Source organism: Loa loa (assembly GCF_000183805.2).
Source record: "Loa loa unplaced genomic scaffold supercont3.22, whole genome shotgun sequence".
NCBI classification, from domain to species: Eukaryota; Metazoa; Nematoda; class Chromadorea; order Rhabditida; family Onchocercidae; genus Loa; species Loa loa.
This window is the reverse complement of record NW_018108202.1, coordinates 304,393-322,764: the sequence shown is the minus strand read 5'-3', so window position 1 is coordinate 322,764 and position 18,372 is coordinate 304,393. Positions and strand designations below refer to the sequence as shown.

Below are 18,372 nucleotides of genomic sequence, written 5' to 3'. Positions count from 1 at the left end.
TTGCATGCCAATATAACAACAATAAAAGATGTGAGAACATTGCGAATCTTTATAAACAAATAGCGAAAAAAGAGATAGCATAAAACAAGACCCCTCTGCTTATTATAAACGGGAATATGACAATGTATGAATCAGAAGCAACGCGTATGGAAAGAGCAACAGCTAAGTGCACAAATGGAGGGATGAAGATAGTGCAGGAGATATAACGACTTAATGCTATCTGATAGATTTTTGCAATAAGAAAGTTCTTGTTTAAACAGTTTGTTTAGGTAATCGAAATGAAAAAGTATGAGAGGAGATCAAAGTTCTAAATGCACTGATTTTCTGAATAAACTGATTGGCAAATGTCCAGGGAAGAATGGAGCGGGATTCAAGTCACTTCACATGCGTATGAACTAAAGCAAATAACACTACAAATGGCAACTGGCTCACATGATCTTTGACATCTACAATAATCTCTACAATCTCTACAATAAAGTGCCACTCAACAAACTACGACTTTTTAGCATAAACAGTTTGTTGCAAAGTGATAAAATGATCAAAACGGAAAGAACGAACTTGTACCTTTCAAGTTCGAACAAGCTCTAACATAAACCCTAAGATTTATTCCCTACTATCTAAAAAATGCTGCTGAAAGAAACCTTAGAATAAAATAGAAAGTCGTCATACACGAGGATTTCCAGTTAATGTAACTTCATGTGGAGTGTATGGCTAAGAGCAAGTAGTTAATCAATGCAGGGGATAAGTATTGTTCGATGTAGTGAAGTCGCGTTAACAAAATAGTCTAGAACCAAATGTACTAGATAACAGTGACTGCGCCCCTCTCCCCCCCTCCCTCCCTCATTTCTGTTTAGTTCCAAAATTTCTGGGAAACCTTACTCGGCCCGTAAGCTATGTACCGTACCCCAGCATTCGGCATGAGACAACAATGTTTTGAAAGATACCATCTAATATAGCATAAAGGTTTTTTTGTACTGATGGAGTGGTGAGCTAAACTTACTTGTAAAATTTGATAAAACCCAACTATTATACTAATCACCGCTTAGTGTTTGGTGCTACCAGAATGAATAATACACAAAACTGACGAATTCTTCAAGGCTTACTAAAACCGCAACTCAGAACTTCCTATGTGACAGCTCTGCTAATGTGCCAAAAATTTCTTGTACATTTTGTGTTTATGTCTAATAACTTATCACTATGGAAGTTTTAATCTAGTTGCTGCAAAAGTTCCTTCCAACGACTGCCTATCGAACTCTAACTTTTTTTACTAAGTTGTCCTTATTTTTAGGTTGTTTTATTTGCCGCTGTGAGTGTAAAGAAAACTTTTACACCATTTTAAAACATACACAAATTAATAAAATGAAAAACGAGGCTAGACAGTTCCTTCAAAGGTCTGTTTGACTTACTAAACAGTAATTAAATTGTCCTTTGCGGAAAAAAAACTTTCTTTGGGATGAAAAGTTTATATGCAAGATGAAATTATCCATGAAATGAGTCAATTAATAAAATGAGAAAAGGTAAGGTAATACTTTTCTTATCACAGTGAAGTAACCGGTAAGGATACATATAGAAAATGGAAGAGAGCAAATAAATGGTATACTCACTGAACGAAATTTCAAAACGACAGTGCGGTGACTACCAAAGAATTAATGAAATGATAGCTATTGCAAAGATTAATTTAAATTTGAATTAAAATATATACAAAGTTAAAAGCAAAAGTAGTGGCGGAAATCAGCTGAGCAAATTTTTACAAATTATCTTGCAATAGGAGATAATAAGAAAACTGTAATACAATGGTTCGAATCAACTGTAGAGGTAAATGAAAATAGAAACTTTTCGATATTTAGAAGCTAGGATTTGTACTATTGCTCTGAACTGCAATTGTTAAGGAACTATTATTCCATAAAGTTTTCAAATGAATGATGGTAGTTAAAGCTGACACACTACTTCCGTTTTCTCTTTCATTGTAAATTAACCAAATAAAACGCAGAGTGCCCAGCAAGTTGTTGTATACTTTCCTATAATTCCTCAGAGAGAATTGAAATAAATAAACAAAAGCAAAACAGCATGTCAATACGATAATAGCAAATATTGTCCAAGCTAAAACTTGAAAATTTGGAATTAAACTGAAGTCAGTTTAGACAACATAGAAAAAAATCCAAAACAAAAATATCAAGTTATTCATAAAACTATTTCTTCAGCAATCAAGGTATTCACGTAGCCAAATACTAAATGAGCAAAATTTGCGTGAATAAGTTTACACTTCCTAATTTCAAGCCAAAACCATACTTGTAATATTGTATCATAATTTGGCTGCTAAATAAATACATTTGTAAAACACTTGCCTTCAAAATTTTCAAAACATAGTAAAAAATTATGATAACAAAACTTACATCCATATTGTAACTGATTCTGAATTTTAGCACGACAATGAAGTTTGAAAAAAATACATAAAAGAATGGAACTTATTTATTGCTGCTCCTTACACTGGTCCGGTACGGGATTTAGCGCATTACAAAGATTCGTTTTCAGATCGTAAAATGCATCACTCGAACGATTGCCATTAATCAAAATCCAAGGGACGAAATTCAGCGGTGGTTGCAAATGTTTTGTTTCTGCACCTGCTTTTGCCAGAAGTCTTCTTCCTTCTTTTCCTTCAGCACATCGTAGGATGCTAAAATATTCAGGTAACTATAATCGATAATGTAAGGAAGGGGGATTTCCAAGACTGACAAAGAGTCGATAAATCTTTCAACAACACAGAACCAATCACTAAGGGATTTCCACCATATCACACTGCTTAATCAATGATTACTTTATACCACCTTAGCAAGAATAGAAAAAGATGTATCCATGTTTTATCTCTTAGCTAAAAGTGTACTTGAGCAAAAGTATCGTATCTTATCTTTGCAAGCATATATATATATACAGATCCATTTAAGAACTTGATAACGGAGTGTACAGCTCTTCCCGCCTCTGCACTAAAAACATACCAGCAATAGGGAAAACAATATCCGGCCAATGAGACATGAGAAAGATCTATTTCTGATAATTCTAAAAACTTCATTCAAATTTTCCACTTGTCTTCTGTTGAAATTAACCTTTTATTGGGTACAAGAAGTTTGGATAAACATTTTGATTCAGCTGAACGAAGATCATGCTTTCCTTGGATACAGGATATTACTGGGACATACTGACGTGGAATCCTAATCATTTCAATCACGCAGTTCATAAGCTGATTCAATTCGCATTCTAGCGGTCCATGTTGACATTCACAACTAAAAAACAGAAAGGTCGACAAATAATGATAAGTAGCCAAACAAAATTATTACTTAGTGCATACCAACTTATTTACTGTTTATCTCATTATATATCCTATAAAGCAAACATTCTTTTCAACACTACAATGCTTAAAGCAAAGAAAAGAACCTTGCTAAGCAAAGAAGTTACGAAAAATATGAAATTGCAGAAATAAAAATCAAAATTACCGTCATTAATGAAGGTAAATCAAATACCATGTGGTCAATACATAATGCACATATCCCTCGACACCATTAGCATTATTTAAGAATTATTTTGAAATTACCTATAGTCACTGCCAACTCGGTGACACGTCCCCTTGCCGAAAGGCACAATTTTAAGTGAAATCCTATTTGTTACGGACAATTCTTGCCATGTTGGTAGAAGTTGTCGGTGGACAAAGCGCGAAGTATCCGGACATTGCGCTTCGATATATACCGCTAAATTCACTATGTTGCCAGCGAAGACTTCGAATGTTCGTGGTTTTATTAACTGAAAGTGAAAAGTGTTTCAAAAACTTTGTTTCGAAAGTGTTTAAAAAATTTTGTTTTCAAAATGATTAATGATCAGACTGACTTCTCTGGATAATTTCGAACTTTAATCTTGTGATAGAACTCTATCTACTATGAACGAAAAATTTTTTAATAGTACTGATTATTCTGGTGCAAAATGAAAACTAACGTTGACGAAATTCAGTAAATAACGGTGCAACTCACATCAAATCAAGTACACATTTAAAATTTAAAATATACTTCAACAGTTTACTATTACTTTGGAAAAAAAAGATGAAAAAAAAAATCGTTCCATACTCGACAGCCACTAATCCCAAAGGATTAGAAAGCAGGAAGAATGACTCAAGGTGTCATACCTCCATTTTCTCTTCTTGGAAAAGGATGAAAAGATGAAATCCAGAAAAATGTCAGTAGTTCAAAAAAGTAGTGACTGATAACCTCATATTCTCTTAACATTTCGATTTCATCTCAATTGTTTTTGCTTTGACTGAAACATTCCTACAATTTTGAATTTTAGATCTAAACTTGATCCGGGATACCTTTGTCTTTCAAGGTCTAGTTCCTGATACTTCGAAAAAATTTATTTAATCAATCTCTTTCTCTTTGCAAATAAAAAGTTTAAAATTTTCTATGGATTGATCAAGTTTCATTATAATTACCGAAGTCGCCAAATTTGAATGAATTGTATGAAGCGTAAAATTAGTACAGTTAATATGGTAAAAGGTGCATGGCAAATAATTCCTTTCAACGTCGGCATAGGATGTAGCTCTAGTTGGCTTCAAGCAAAATAACGTGAAGAAAAAGGTGTCAGTTGATAAAGAAATTAATAACGGTAACAGTTCCATTTCCATGCACTTGAATTATTAGAAAACTGGTCCTTGAAAAAGCAGTGACTGTCCCAAATCTAAGTTCCCTAAATTAAAAGAGAAGAGGGATTATCATAAATCTTCATATCGCCCAAATGCCAGTAGTACAAATCATCACTAATACAATAAATTTGCCATAACAGAGTCTTTTATATGTACATCTAGAGTTATTAAATTGATGAACCACAATCGACGAACCACATTTATACAAAACTTTATAATATAATTATTCTGGAAGCTTCAGAGTAAGGTAAAAGATGTAGCGCTCAAAAAATCCAAAGTTGAAAAAAACTATTTTGTAGAATTCAATCAATTTGAAAACCCAAGCAGCTCAATTCAAGTTTTATATAAAAAAATGCTCCTCAATATGCAGCGCAAGAAAAACTGATTCAGAAACTATGATACAAGAATCTCAAAGTAATTTCTATCGAGAGAATTATGGCGATGTAGCGAAGGAAGCTCATTTGTAAAACTGAAAGGAAAGGTAGTAAGTTCATAACTTCAGGGAAATTTCAACAAATAATAAGCTAATCGAAAGAATCGAAAGAAAAATAGTTTCCTTTGAATTATTTGATGTTTGCGAACAAAACTTTTCCAACCTTCTTTTTTTCCAACTTTTCTACAAGTTTCCTAGCATATAGATGGAATGAAAATCCAAATTTAGATGAAATAAACATCAGAAAACATTTTCATTCTCTATCCCTAAATTTGCTTTAATTGAGGAAATTTATTGTACTTCATCAACAAATTTCCTCAATTTAAAGGTTGTACTTCATCCCTCTTAAAAGCAACTGTCCTTCATCCATTCGAATCAGAAGCGAAGCGTTAACGTAACCAATGAGTAACTGCTATCAAAACTGTGGCGTGAATCGATCAGAGCAAATAAGAAATGCTTTAAAGCATTTAACTATCAGAAAAAAAAGAATGATAATGCCTGGAAGTACTGATAGACAAACTATTTAAAAAAAAAGGAAAAAACGATTAGAAAGGCAGATTATAATCACTACACTATCAAACCAGCTATTTTTGCAGTTGAAAAGTAACAGTTAAAACGCAGAAAGATTTCTAGCTCACCAGTAGACAAACAAACGGTTTTCAGTCCTGATTTTATCCATTATTATCTAGTGGTTATTCTAAATATAACTAAAAAGGAAGTCTAAATTTCACTCGCATATGCATACTGAATTACGTAGCAAATATCGTTGAGAAACAGTTAAAAATATCAAGCTAAACCAAGATTAACAAGATGATATGCCAAAAGAAGCTTATGAATTCCTCATTTCTATCATTTAATCGTCTTCTCAGGGAAATCTTGTTTTCCACAGGCTTCCTTTTCTTTCACAGTTATGACTGAAGTGGACCACGCAATTTTAAAAATGCAAAAATAAATGATAACTACTCTTAGAAGATCTGACTCGTTTGTCCGACATATTTTTCAATTCATGTTTCATTTGTTCACAAGGGTCATAGTTGAATGCTTAGCACTGAAAACGTTTCCAGATTTCTATATTTCGGTATGAGTGAAAATCGTTAGTTTCATTATTTATCAATTAATAAGATTCCAAAAAAACAAAAAAGTGAATTGAATTCTAAAAGATCTTCAATAAGAATACAAATTTGATTGACTTACTGGTCTTTCCGTAACAGTATTCTTCTCCAGCAGCAGAGTGAATAACCACTGGTAAATGATAAAAATCAAAATAACACTTGGAATAATGCAAAAATAATGGCATTTAAAGCAGAATAAATATCGCACTATACCCTTTATAATGTCATTCTTCAGTTCTGAAATACAATAACTTTTTGTTAGACAAGCAATACATGAACGAATTGTATCTCACAAATAATCAAAATCACAACTTTCTTTAAAATTTGAAAGATATGGTACATAACCAGAAATATTCTAGGTATTAATTTGATCAATCGGAGATATCTAAAAAAGGAAAATGCGAAAAAGGGAAAATCAAATAAGGAGGGCTGCATTTAATACTTTTCCGTTGTCCTGAACAAAAACTTGTTTTACGCAAGCGGATATATCCTCTTTCTATCGTAACGAAATTTCAAAAATGAAGTTCAGTTAGTTTCACCCTTTGTCAAACTATCGAGTACGACGAGAAGAACAGTAGCAGAACGATATTATAAACTTCAAAAAAGTCATTCATCCAACAATGAAAACGGGCAGCTATATGAAGTAGAAAAAATTAACAAAATAGAATTATATCAGGTCCGTTTCTGGCGGTGGAAATTGCAGGACAGCTCCAAAAGCAATTCATAAGAGTTACAGACAACAGAAGTCAATGAATCAACAAATATTTGAATATAAAACTGTTATTCAACTGCTGAAAATCAAGAAATAATCCGATTTAAAGAGAGAACTAAGGAAGACATACCCATCTCCGGAAAGATTATTTCAATATAAGTATATAAATAAATTCTTAGTGCCGAATTCGTTCCGCTTCTCCAATATGCATCGCGAGACTATGCTGAAGTGAAGGATTAAAAGAAATATTTGTTAAATTTGAAAAAGAATGCGATGTCCGGTCCCAACACAATTCTAAAGGATCTAGCTCGCTAATGTTAACATTTAACCCATGATAAATCTTATTATCCAAAAACTTATGGCTATCATAGCTTTCGCCAATATTCACTGCCTACTGTAATATTATCATCATTAATCAATACTGACAATTTTAATTGCTGGTTGTCAAAGCGATGTGAAAAACATTTAGTGGAAAAGCCACCCATCTGTTACCTGCATAAGATTCGCGTTATTAATAACCAGCTCTCAGCGAACCGATGAGACTGTGACCGCCCGAAGGCAACGACTTTGATAGTTACCGAGACTAATTAAAACGAGAAGACGGTTCTCCTAACTAAGTAGTCCTGTTCGAAGGATGATAAATATACAATAACCATTAGTATTGGCATTCTTAAAAAGATGCAGGATGGCAAACTAATGTGGTTAGTTGATAATTGATCAGCTAAAAAACTACCACACAAATAACAGAAAAACAAAAGGAAAAAAGTAATCAAAAAGATAAATAGAAAAAAAAAAAAAATAAGGTGACAGAAAAGACCCGAGTACGATTAACAAGCAACCGTTATCGAAACTTTTGCTTTAAATTTGCAAATTTGTACATCATAAACCTGTCAGATTGGTTTCAACATTACTATACTGGGAGGGGGAAGGATACTTCTGTTTATTGAACACTTTGGATATCATGTTTATTTGAACAGATGTGGCTATTCAAATACCTATTCCAAGTTATTCATGGGATGATCTATGTCTGTTCTCTATTCTCTATTCTCTGCACTCATTCCTCCTTTACTTAATCCCATATTTTCTTCACTGGTTTCTCATCATCTCGGTTGAATTTCTCGTAATCATATATGCAATCAACCACGTGTGAGTGACGTAAGCATCATATAGATGGATGAATAGAAGTTACAAAGGAGTAATAGGCAAAAGTAAGATAGTTAATTATCGGGAATAAAAGGAACTGAAAGGAAATCTGTGAGTGCCCAACAACTTCCATCATTATGTGATAGTTGAGTAAATAGATTTGAAGATGATAGGGAATATAGGAAACAGAGTTAGCTTGCGAAAAGAGATGTCACACATGTCACACCTATTCTTTAGACCAGTTTTTGACTGGTAAATTGGAGAAATTAATATGAATTAATAAATTCGAATTGAAAGAAAACTGAATAAAAGTGAAGTGGGATTGAAATTTTTATTCAACGTACACGAAACACAGGGAGATACTTTTACCGATACTTTTAATTCCCACTTTTCTTCTATACTACGGACTATTTCTTTATCATCCCTAGACAGAAAAGGAACTTGCATTCAAGAAGAGAATGAAAGAATAAGGATGAAATAATATTAGGAAGTGAAGACGCTGAGATTTCCAGATCCAACAATCGAATAGTAAACTTGTTATGGGAGGAGGGGAAGGGTGAGAAAACAATAATTATTATTAGAAATAATTCTTCGATTCGTCAAATGACTAAGTTTCAATTAATTCAATGAACATTTCGAATAGTTCAACAAGTATAGATATAGAGAATTCATCCTAGAGTTTTTGACTAACATTGGTTAGAGGAAGAAGAAGAGTATACACTAAGAGTAAGCAGAAATAGTACATATGAAAGAGAAAGACTAACCTTTACAAATGTTATTCCTACTTCTTTACTCTCTCATAGAGAGCTCACTTATAGAAAGTACTTAATCAGTTAGTTTTGCAAATCAGTTCATAACCAATTTTCGTTATGAAACACTTCCCGACTATAGAAGCATTATATCTAAGATCCTTGTAAGTTTGGCGACTAAGTTTGGGTTGCTTTTTTTGTCCATTCATTGTCCATTATGTTGGACAGTTCGTGGCATAATCATTGTTTATTATCCTTCCTTTTTTCCTGAGAGTTCCTGTATTGTGTCATCTGACAATTCTGGTCGTTTTTCTCGTCATGTGAAATACATTGAACGGATCCTTATAATTACAGTTTAATCGGTTTCCAAGAGTTTAATAGCATAGGGAGATTGGAGTCAATCATTGCTTATACATAGTATAAGTTGTATTGAAGTTATATTTGTACTTACATATTTGAATTACATATATACTTATGTCCATGCTTAGGATATTATCTTAGGTTTGGTTATGTATTAGTCGTATTTCTAGTAATGTATTTATTTACTTGCGAATTTTAACTCTTACAGTACGTAATTTTATCTTACATGTGATTTGCACATTTCTAGTAATAATATTTCTTTCAGCGCTGTTGTTCAAAGGCGAACTGATACCGCTTTATTATACTGAGATGTACATTACATCTTTATTCTTAGTGCTGTAACTGATACGGGCTGCAAATCTAAGCTGTCTTATATGATTTTTACCTCCATATTTTGTTTTAAATGTAAAGTAAGTTTGAATTTCAGGCAAAAAGGATTAAAAACTGGTTTGATGGCAGAACCCAAGGATGAAGCATTGTATGATTCACCAGATTCTTACAATGGTGGTAAGCTTTTTGTCCCTGTCATATTTAGCACTTGGCATAATTTTCTCTTATTTTCACAGTGTTCAAAAAAGCATTTGTGTACTTAGGATCAGTAGGTTATTTTGGTTCAGTTTAACATTTGACAGTCTATGTTCTTGGTTTAAATCCTTTTGTTAGGTTATTGATTAAGTGACAGGAAGAAAAACAAAAGTTTGAATCCTATGAATAACATATGACATTTCAGTAGCTGGGCATTTGGCGTGTTTAGTCCTATTTGTTCCAGGCGTCACCTAAAAATCATACTCCAAAGAAAGTTTAACTGTAGTCTTTTAACGGAAGGCACGAATGATCCATAGTGAAATTATTGTAGAATGAAGTCACTTAGGACTTCTGTACGACGCCATCTTTAATGATTAGTAACTTGTCCAAGTAATGCAACTGTAAATCAGCTAGTCTTATCCAATACTTTAATCTATCCAGGAGTTACCAAATTAAATGCTGTGACATCAGTAGGGTGATGAGTCCAGCACAGAGTTATACTGTTTCTAAGCGACGTGTGGCATTGAATAATTGAGCATAAACCGCATCATAATAACATATTTTTTTGAAAGTAATATATGTCATTTCAGTATTGTTTAATAATGATTGATATGTATTTTGTTGTGCTTGTCAACATGATCTTTCCGCAAGCTTGTTTTGCTTACTATTTCATACTCTATTTTCCACAAAAACATGAGAAGTGGAGTAACTATCATAAAAAAAGTTAACATGGAATCTTAATAAGTCAAGTTCCCATAATAAAGGGGTATGATTTCTCTCTCTCTTACGGCAGGAACTTGAGTAGTGTGCTGGAATGCAGTAATGTTGATACGGGATAGTTAATCATATATATAGTAACAGTATCAACTTTCTTCACTACATTCTGATTTTCGGAGACTGTTTCTGACTTTTTAATTTCGTCAGTTCTGAATTTACTTAAAAATTTGAAATTTTCTCCAAGAAATCCTGCTCTTTTCTTTCAGCTTTGCTCTTCGGTGGGATTATTGCCCCTGTTGTGTTGAAATACAAATCGATAACTACTACCATTCCTACGTCTATGAAACCTACCCTTGACCGTTCCATTTGTTATCTTCCTTGTCCTCATCAGAATTTGATCTGTGGTAGAAGACAATTTCTCGTATTACATTGATTTTCCATTTCCGTTAACCAGCCAAATTTTGCTTGGTTTGGCAGAGATGGTAAGCCCATCAACAGTTCCAGCTACTCTTACTCCAAGGTAATAAGACTTTCGACAGCTCCATTATTTTACTCGATAGAAAACACTGTTTTCTGCAACTTCGCTATCTCATTCCTATTAAGACCCCTGTTTTTCCAGTTAACTTTGGCTGTGATGTTGGGAATCAACTGTCTACTGAAAATCGCCAATTCAGGTTCCTGACTGACTACATGAGTCCTTGTCGTTCTAATTGTCTCCATCTCACCGTTAACGGCATTCTTATGCCAACAGTATCTTCCTCGAACCTTAAACTCTAAATCCTCATCACATACCCAAAAGAAGATTAAAAATGCAGTCTTTGCCCACCTGTAGATGAAGACGATTCCTCAAATCCGTCCGTCAATGATCAGACAACGCCAAAATCATCACCATCAAAGAATGCAGGTGAACAAGATAGCGACGACAATTACGGCACAAGCAAACAGAGAAATTCTTCTGAGTCTACCAAAAAAAGCCATGACAGCAACAACAAGTTCGGATATTGTCCAACAACACAGGTAGTCAATAATGATGGCATCGTTGTCGTTATGGAAGATCATTCGGACCAGCTGGATGAAGGCGATGTGGATTTGGATTTGGTGGTGAGGGATGAATGCAATGAAACTCATGGTTATTTTTTGTATTAAATTACCTTATTCGCCTAGTTTTTCTTTCAGGACTAAGTTTCAGTAATTTTTCCGAGAAAAATGGACTCAAATCCCCTACTATTTCCAAGTACTTGAGGGTCAAAGTTTTTTTCAGGCCACTTTTCATTTTTAAACGGTCCTATTCATTTTACTTAGGTTTTGTGCTGTGTTGTACTTTCATGATGATTTAATAGGACTCTTGAGGGATATCATTTCTTGTCATTCTTATCAAAACTATATTGCTTACATATCATTTCAGTCAGCTGTTCTTTTGAATTTTGCAGACGAGACATTAGAGCCATCCCGTTGTAATTCGGTGCCTTTGGTGAAAAAAGAAGATACGTTAACTTATAAAAGGGCACATTCGATAGAATCTTATAAACGCCCAGATGCGATCACTTGTGCAGGTAAATTGTTGTGCATCGTTTTTACATCATTTCCAGCAATCATACTAAGTTTTCAGATTGATGTCAGTGATCTACAAGAGGCAGTTGATCTTATTCTTCCTTAAAGTAGTGATATGACTTTGATACATGCTTTTATACGTCAATATTTGAAGGTATAACTTATCAATAAATAACACATTCCCATTTAGAATCGGTCGAAATAGAATGCTTAATGCATCGAGCGCAGTTCTTCCTGGCACGAGCATGTGAAGAAAATATCAAGTTAGCGATGGAAACATCACTATGGACAACCCATCCATTCATCGAAAAACTTTTGGCTGAAGCATATCGGCGAGCTCCGGTTGTGATACTAGTTTTCCTTGCACGAAATGCGAATCATTTTGCCGGTAATATGTTGTACTTCCGGCATAATTTACAGATTAATGCTAATGTCGAAATAATTGCACTAAAAGCAGGAAGCAATATAGATCTTGCTTAATATTTTTTTGTGATAGGTTTTGCACGGATGTGTTCGGAAGCGCTATACAGAGGTCAACCAGCAATGAGATGGATTGACTTCAAAGGTGGTGGTAATATCAGGCTGCAATGGATTACAAAATATCCGCTTGCACTTAGCGCAAGTGATCATATTAAGAATCCGTTCAATAAAGGTACCTGTAAAAAAAAAATATTTCGTTCTATTCAAACCACTTTTCAAAAGGCTCTGTTGTATTGCAGCAGCCGTGTTATTTTGTGCATAAACATATTCTAGATAGGAATTTTTTGATGCTGTAGCACCTTAGCAAGATTTTCGTTTCCGAATAATTTTTCAGTCGATTCTTGCTAAATAAAAATTCTCTAATATAAAGCTTTGTATATCTTGTCTGCTCGTACGAACTCTTTTCCTAATTATATATACCCATTAAATGCCATGAAACTTTGGGTTTTAACTATTTATGCCTAGTATGATCATTATCAGAAAGAGAATTACAATACAATGACCAAACCATTCCTCTCTTATTCTAAGACATTGTTGAATGAAAATTAAAGCTGCTGAAGAAACAATCTGATTTGCTCCGATTTTGAAACTTGCGTTTTCTGATCTATACAATGAAATTTTGAAAGTATTGCTCACGACTGATTCTTCATTTTTTTATACGTTTTTTTCTTTTTTAGAAAAAGTGATATACGCTGCTGCAGATGGTTGTGAGATACAGCGTGCTGCGGGTCAGCAGCTCTGCAGCTTATTCCCATTTGATGATAGTGTTGATTTGAAAGCACTGAAAATGAATATTCGAGATAATTCACAAAAACTACCATCTTTACTGGAAACTGAAATATCGTATTTAGAATTCAGAAATGCGAAGAGGTAGTTTCTTCATTTCTTGATGAAAATTGTTTCATAAAAAAATCTTTTCCCTTTTTATGCTTTCTTACCTTTCTTATCCTTTCATTAAAACTAGGAACAACGAAACAAATGATTTAAAGATCTCGATAATCTTGACACATTCTTGACTGATTTATGACTTTCTCCAAAAAATGTTTTTAGTAAGTCAGCTATTGAAAAATTGTCAACTGCTTATATATTATAAGTTTTATTACGCTTCTTTCGTATGTTGTGCATATGCATTGTGCCAACCAAGCTTTCACGGAAACCAGTGTTTTCTGTTTTCTTAATACTGTAGCAAAAAATTATTAAACGCTTGTTTCTTTTGACGTTAGTGCAATAGGGCGATGAAATGTGCTGTTTTTGAAATGTTTCAGGAACCTACCGATAAAGAAAACACTGAAAGATTTGTTGAGTGAAGAACGGCCTCCTGCCATGTTATTATCCTCAAACAGACATGGTAGTCGTAGCGGGAAGAATTGCGGAACAGAAAGCTATGTATGTGTTTAAATTAATAGAACTAATCAAATTTAAGAGGGTTTTCTGTCTTATCTGTTCCTAAAATCTTTCCCAACAATTTCTCTAGCAAATTCCAGCTTTTTACAAGTTCCACCTTTCCAGTATTAGTTGAATGTTTCATTCGCTAGAAATTGTGGTTTTAGAAATAAAAGTCATTCCATAAATTTAATATCGTTTATCTCTGTCTTTATAGGGTGCTTCCCGACTGCTTCCACTCATGGACGTTGCGGTTTCATACCCTTCGTATAACACTTCTCGTTTGTCGTCATCTTTGAGAAAACGTCATGCATCGCCAAAGAGGTTATCACCGAAACATCGTCCTTTGATACGCAGTCATCGTCATCGTTCCAAACCATCGGAGTGAGTTTTCAGTTCTCTTCTACCATTATTTTTCATCTGTATTTCTTTTATTTCAGTTATGAGAAAAGACATAGCTTAGAACGACCATCAGGACACAAATATGATTCTTACTCAGCTCACAGTTCATCGAAAAGTAGTTGGCGTGAAAATTCTAGTGAAGAACACGAACTACTTCGAAGGTAATATAGAGTGTTCATATTTCCGAATATTCGTTTCTAATGCATTGAACATTTTCCAAAAAAAATGAATTTACAAATCATAGCGATCAAAAAGGGTTTTCTATTTTAATCAGTTTTTGATGAAAATTTTTATTTTGTATTCATGAGAATGAATTCGTGCTTCACCAAAAATCTTTCTCATAATGTATAACCATTAGATTTGAATGTTAACCATGCTTTTGGTCTTTCTAGCTACAACTGCATGAAAACATGCGACATATTAACTCATAATGTTATATCTCCATGTTCTTGTGTTTCTTGTATTCTGTTATTCTTAATTTGGCACATGTTTAAACGTAGAACATTGCCGATCATTTCCTTAGGATGATTTCGGCTTTACTGTGACACATGGTCAATTTATGTAATAAAATCATTTTAAATAAATCAATTGCTACGAGTTTTTCAATGATTACTTGTGTTTCTTCAATGTGTGGGAAGCTAATTAATCCAATTCTAAATATTATTGCAGACATCCAAATCGTCATCGACACTGACTGTGGTGAGGACGTTTCTTGAGAGATCGAAAATGTTCCTTATGTTGTACTGATATTAATTTCATTGCTTCGTATTGCTACACTTGGACAGAGTTGAAAAACAAGAGCAGTAAGAGAAGAAAGATTTGGAACTTTGTATTGCTGGGAAAATGCTGTGCATGAAATGTTAGGAATGCGTAGAGAGTTCCTTTTGGCATTCCAGCAGTGCTGTATCCTTTGCTTTCTTTAACGAATGATTTACCTCACTGCTATACAGTTGTTGACTTATTTTTTTTTTTTTAGATTGATAAGCTGGTGGTAACGTTAAATATTGAACTTGTAATAGAATCATTTCAGTGAGCTTTTTCCTTTCCACTTGGTCATGTCTAATTTGTAAATAAGTATAATAAATAGTCTTAGACACTTTTCATCACATTAGTTTTCTTATGATGTTTGAAATAGTACTATATTCCATTTTTTGAGATATTTTATACAGTATACTTCTCTACCTTATTTCAACACTTCTTTCACAGCGGGAGGTCATTTAATCCCTCTCATACGTATGGCACACATCATACCTCATCCATTTCAAAAGAGCATTTATTACAGCGTTATGTCCACTGACTCGATATAGAGCTCTTCCCATGCATCTGCACTGGAGTTTTTGGTAGTTGAGCTGGAAAAAGAAAAGTGGAATTGAAGTATGCTGACAAGGTTCGAACTTCATTATTTTTAAAGTTTCTTCATTTGTGGTCTCTTCAGTGCCTGGAATGACCTCGGTATCTGAGCTTAGAATCAAGGTCAATAATTTACTGTTTATTTTATTTTGGTTTAATTTTGTATTGACTATACTGATTATAAATGTGATGAGTAATGTTGTAGGAGATACTCAAATTGTTTATATTATAGAAGAGTATTTCGTGTTTTTCTTATTTCTTTTCCTGAAAAAAAAAACAAAACCAAAATTTATGGGTGTTAGGCTTCGTTCCCTCTCAACATCTAAAAATAAAATCGATTATTCAAAATATTAGAAATAGTCATATCTGGTTAATTGTTATAGAAACTATAGGAAATGATTCATATTACTACGTTTATCAACTGTTTCATTCGAATTAGGATCAGAATCTTATGGTTTGTATGGCGATTGCAATATTTTGATTTTATTTCCATGTCATTTAGTCTCCTGTCTAGTTTGATTGCACTTTTTAAATTATTTTATAAACTTTGGTAATTAAATATTTCTTGTTGTGCTAAAATTGTCTTTTTCTATTCACTTGAATTTTACGTATTATGTTTTTATTTGTATATCCTTTACTTGCGAATTTTTTTTTAATGGAGAAGGAAGTTATTTCATAACAAATCAGAAATGACACTGTTTCGATTGCTTACATTGAAGAAAAAAAATTTGTGTCGGTCTGTTTGATAAAAGCATTTCGTTTTTTCTTTTCCTCATCCCCTATGCTGGTGTATAAAGTTATAAGGTTGGAGTGCACTTGCTGTGTTATTTGATCAGTTTTTGAGGATCCAGAACAAATAGCAGCTTTTATATGAATAAAAGTAAGTGGGTATGACGTTTTGGGTGAAGTAAAATAACATGTCACGAGCATGATTCGGAAAGAGGTGGTAGCTCCCACTTTTCATATATGGATTTTAAAAATGAGAATCATAAAGTCAATTTTGCATTGTTCTATAAATCCACGACCGAACAACGCGAGGGTATACGGTACTGGTAAATGAGACAAATGAACAAATGGATGATTTGACACCCTTTTTGGTGCTGTATTATTGCTGAATATTTAGGAGCCATAGAAGGAATGATTCAAGAAAGATAAATGAGTGATCGGAAGGTCGTTGAAAAAAGTACTGTGAAAACAATGGTATTGGTTTCATTTGATCAATGGGAAGGTTTTATCAACTAGGTAATTGCTCAAAAAAATCATTATCATCGATAAGCCAATAAACGGCACAGCTCCTCCCTGTCATTCCTTTTTATTTTCACTCCTTATGGATTAACTGACAGTATCAGAATGATTAGTGAAGTATCCCTTAATTATTATAACATCATTACAAAAGTGACAGATAAGTAACGTTCTTCTATCATTCGATTGAATCAAGCAGATTGGAAGATTCAAAAGATGTAATTTTAAGGTTTACAAATCGATTATCATTTATATTCCTTATTAATATACTTAATTTACCATTTTCCAAATTTCACTCCACAAATTTATAGGTCAGTTTACTTCATAAAGTTAAAGTACTAGTGATTATTCCAAAATGTCTATGTATTGCATATTTAAAGTATATAAATATATATGAGTTACTTATCGTTCGTCATGAAATAGTACTGGAGTTATGGACTTCTTGTTAAGCTTTTATAATTATGCTAACAAGAGTGAGTAGTGCTGGTATTGTACGTATTTTACGTATAATCATACAGGGATTCTCCAATATTTTACTACAATGGAACATTGTAACAAATTAAATATCGGAAGATTTTTAAATGAAATTCCCATAATAGTTTTCCCGAGAGTGCCAGTTTACGTGGCTGAGTGGTCTAGTGGTATGATTCTCGCTTTGGGTGCGAGAGGTCCCGGTTTCGATCACCGGCTCAGCCCCACCCTTTTGCAATGTTTTTTGAAAAATGTAATGCAACCGAGAGTTTGATGTTAAGATTAGTTATACTGAAATTTCATACCCAACAATAGAAGCATTATTTATTGTATAGTCTTTATCTTCCTTTTTGATGTCACTTACCTTCTGAAATTATCATTAATTAAGATTGGTTTTCATCTCGTAATGATTATATTTTAATGTTTTACATGCATATTTGCAAATTGATACTGTTCTAAAAGAAAACATTTTCCTTATTTCTGCAATAATTTTTATAATAAGGTTAACTTTATCATTATTCATTTCTTCCTATCAAGTAGAATGGTAATTTTAAGGTAGAGAATGAATGTTCAGATAAAATGAACATATTACCTGTACCGGTTGTTAGGCTTTCAAAAGAGAATTCTGTGATACGAAACTGCTACCAATAGCAATTCAATTCCTCTAAAGAATATTTCTCCTGAAATCTGCTATCAATTGGAAAAAGCAATTTGTCATCTTCTTGAAAACAGTGTATCGGCACAAAATCTACAATGATATGAACAATCCATTTATAGCTTCCTTATAAATTATGAATTAATTTCAACTTTGAAAAAGTTACAGGTGCCAACAAGACTATCGATTCCAGTCTTCTTTCAACATAGTTTTGTGAATTCATAAAAATTGGACAAACTTCCGCGAACAGAGGAAATTACACGTTTGTTACACCTTAACTTAGCTTTCATAACGACTTTTTGTTTTAACAGTTTGTCATGTTAAACTTTAATTATTAACTAGCTCTTATGTGCTCATTCACGATAGTTTCTAATTAATATGATATGAGATTTCCCGGGAATTCCCA

The 18,372-nt window shown here is 33.3% G+C and overlaps 2 protein-coding genes and 1 non-coding gene across 4 annotated transcripts; 2 read left to right on the top strand and 1 right to left on the bottom strand.

The window, feature by feature from the left end:
- Positions 1 to 2,469: 2,469 nt before the first annotated feature.
- LOAG_03543 (interferon gamma-inducible thiol reductase) lies at positions 2,470 to 4,174 on the bottom strand (the record flags this gene model as incomplete). The annotated part of the gene is made up of 4 exons (XM_003139080.1): positions 2,470 to 2,674; positions 3,102 to 3,278; positions 3,587 to 3,792; positions 4,169 to 4,174. 4 exons carry the CDS (start codon positions 4,172 to 4,174, stop codon positions 2,470 to 2,472), a joined length of 594 nt encoding a protein of 197 aa, XP_003139128.1.
- A 5,435-nt stretch (positions 4,175 to 9,609) lies between these two features.
- LOAG_03542 lies at positions 9,610 to 15,353 on the top strand. Of its 2 annotated transcripts, XM_020446352.1 has the most exons (10): positions 9,610 to 9,697; positions 11,337 to 11,561; positions 11,863 to 11,985; positions 12,174 to 12,371; positions 12,480 to 12,635; positions 13,141 to 13,333; positions 13,729 to 13,849; positions 14,064 to 14,230; positions 14,287 to 14,409; positions 14,918 to 15,353. In XM_020446352.1, the coding sequence occupies exons 1-10, from the start codon at positions 9,643 to 9,645 to the stop codon at positions 14,940 to 14,942; spliced, it is 1,386 nt and encodes a 461-aa protein (XP_020303290.1). In that variant the 5' UTR covers positions 9,610 to 9,642; the 3' UTR covers positions 14,943 to 15,353. The 2 variants fall into 2 exon arrangements, with proteins under 2 accessions (XP_020303290.1, XP_020306978.1); XM_020446353.1 differs by lacking the exon at positions 9,610 to 9,697 and having other exon boundaries at positions 10,985 to 11,561.
- A 2,111-nt stretch (positions 15,354 to 17,464) lies between these two features.
- LOAG_20015 lies at positions 17,465 to 17,536 on the top strand. The gene has a single exon. It is a non-coding gene; the product is annotated as a tRNA-Pro (tRNA).
- The last annotated feature ends 836 nt before the right edge of the window (positions 17,537 to 18,372 follow it).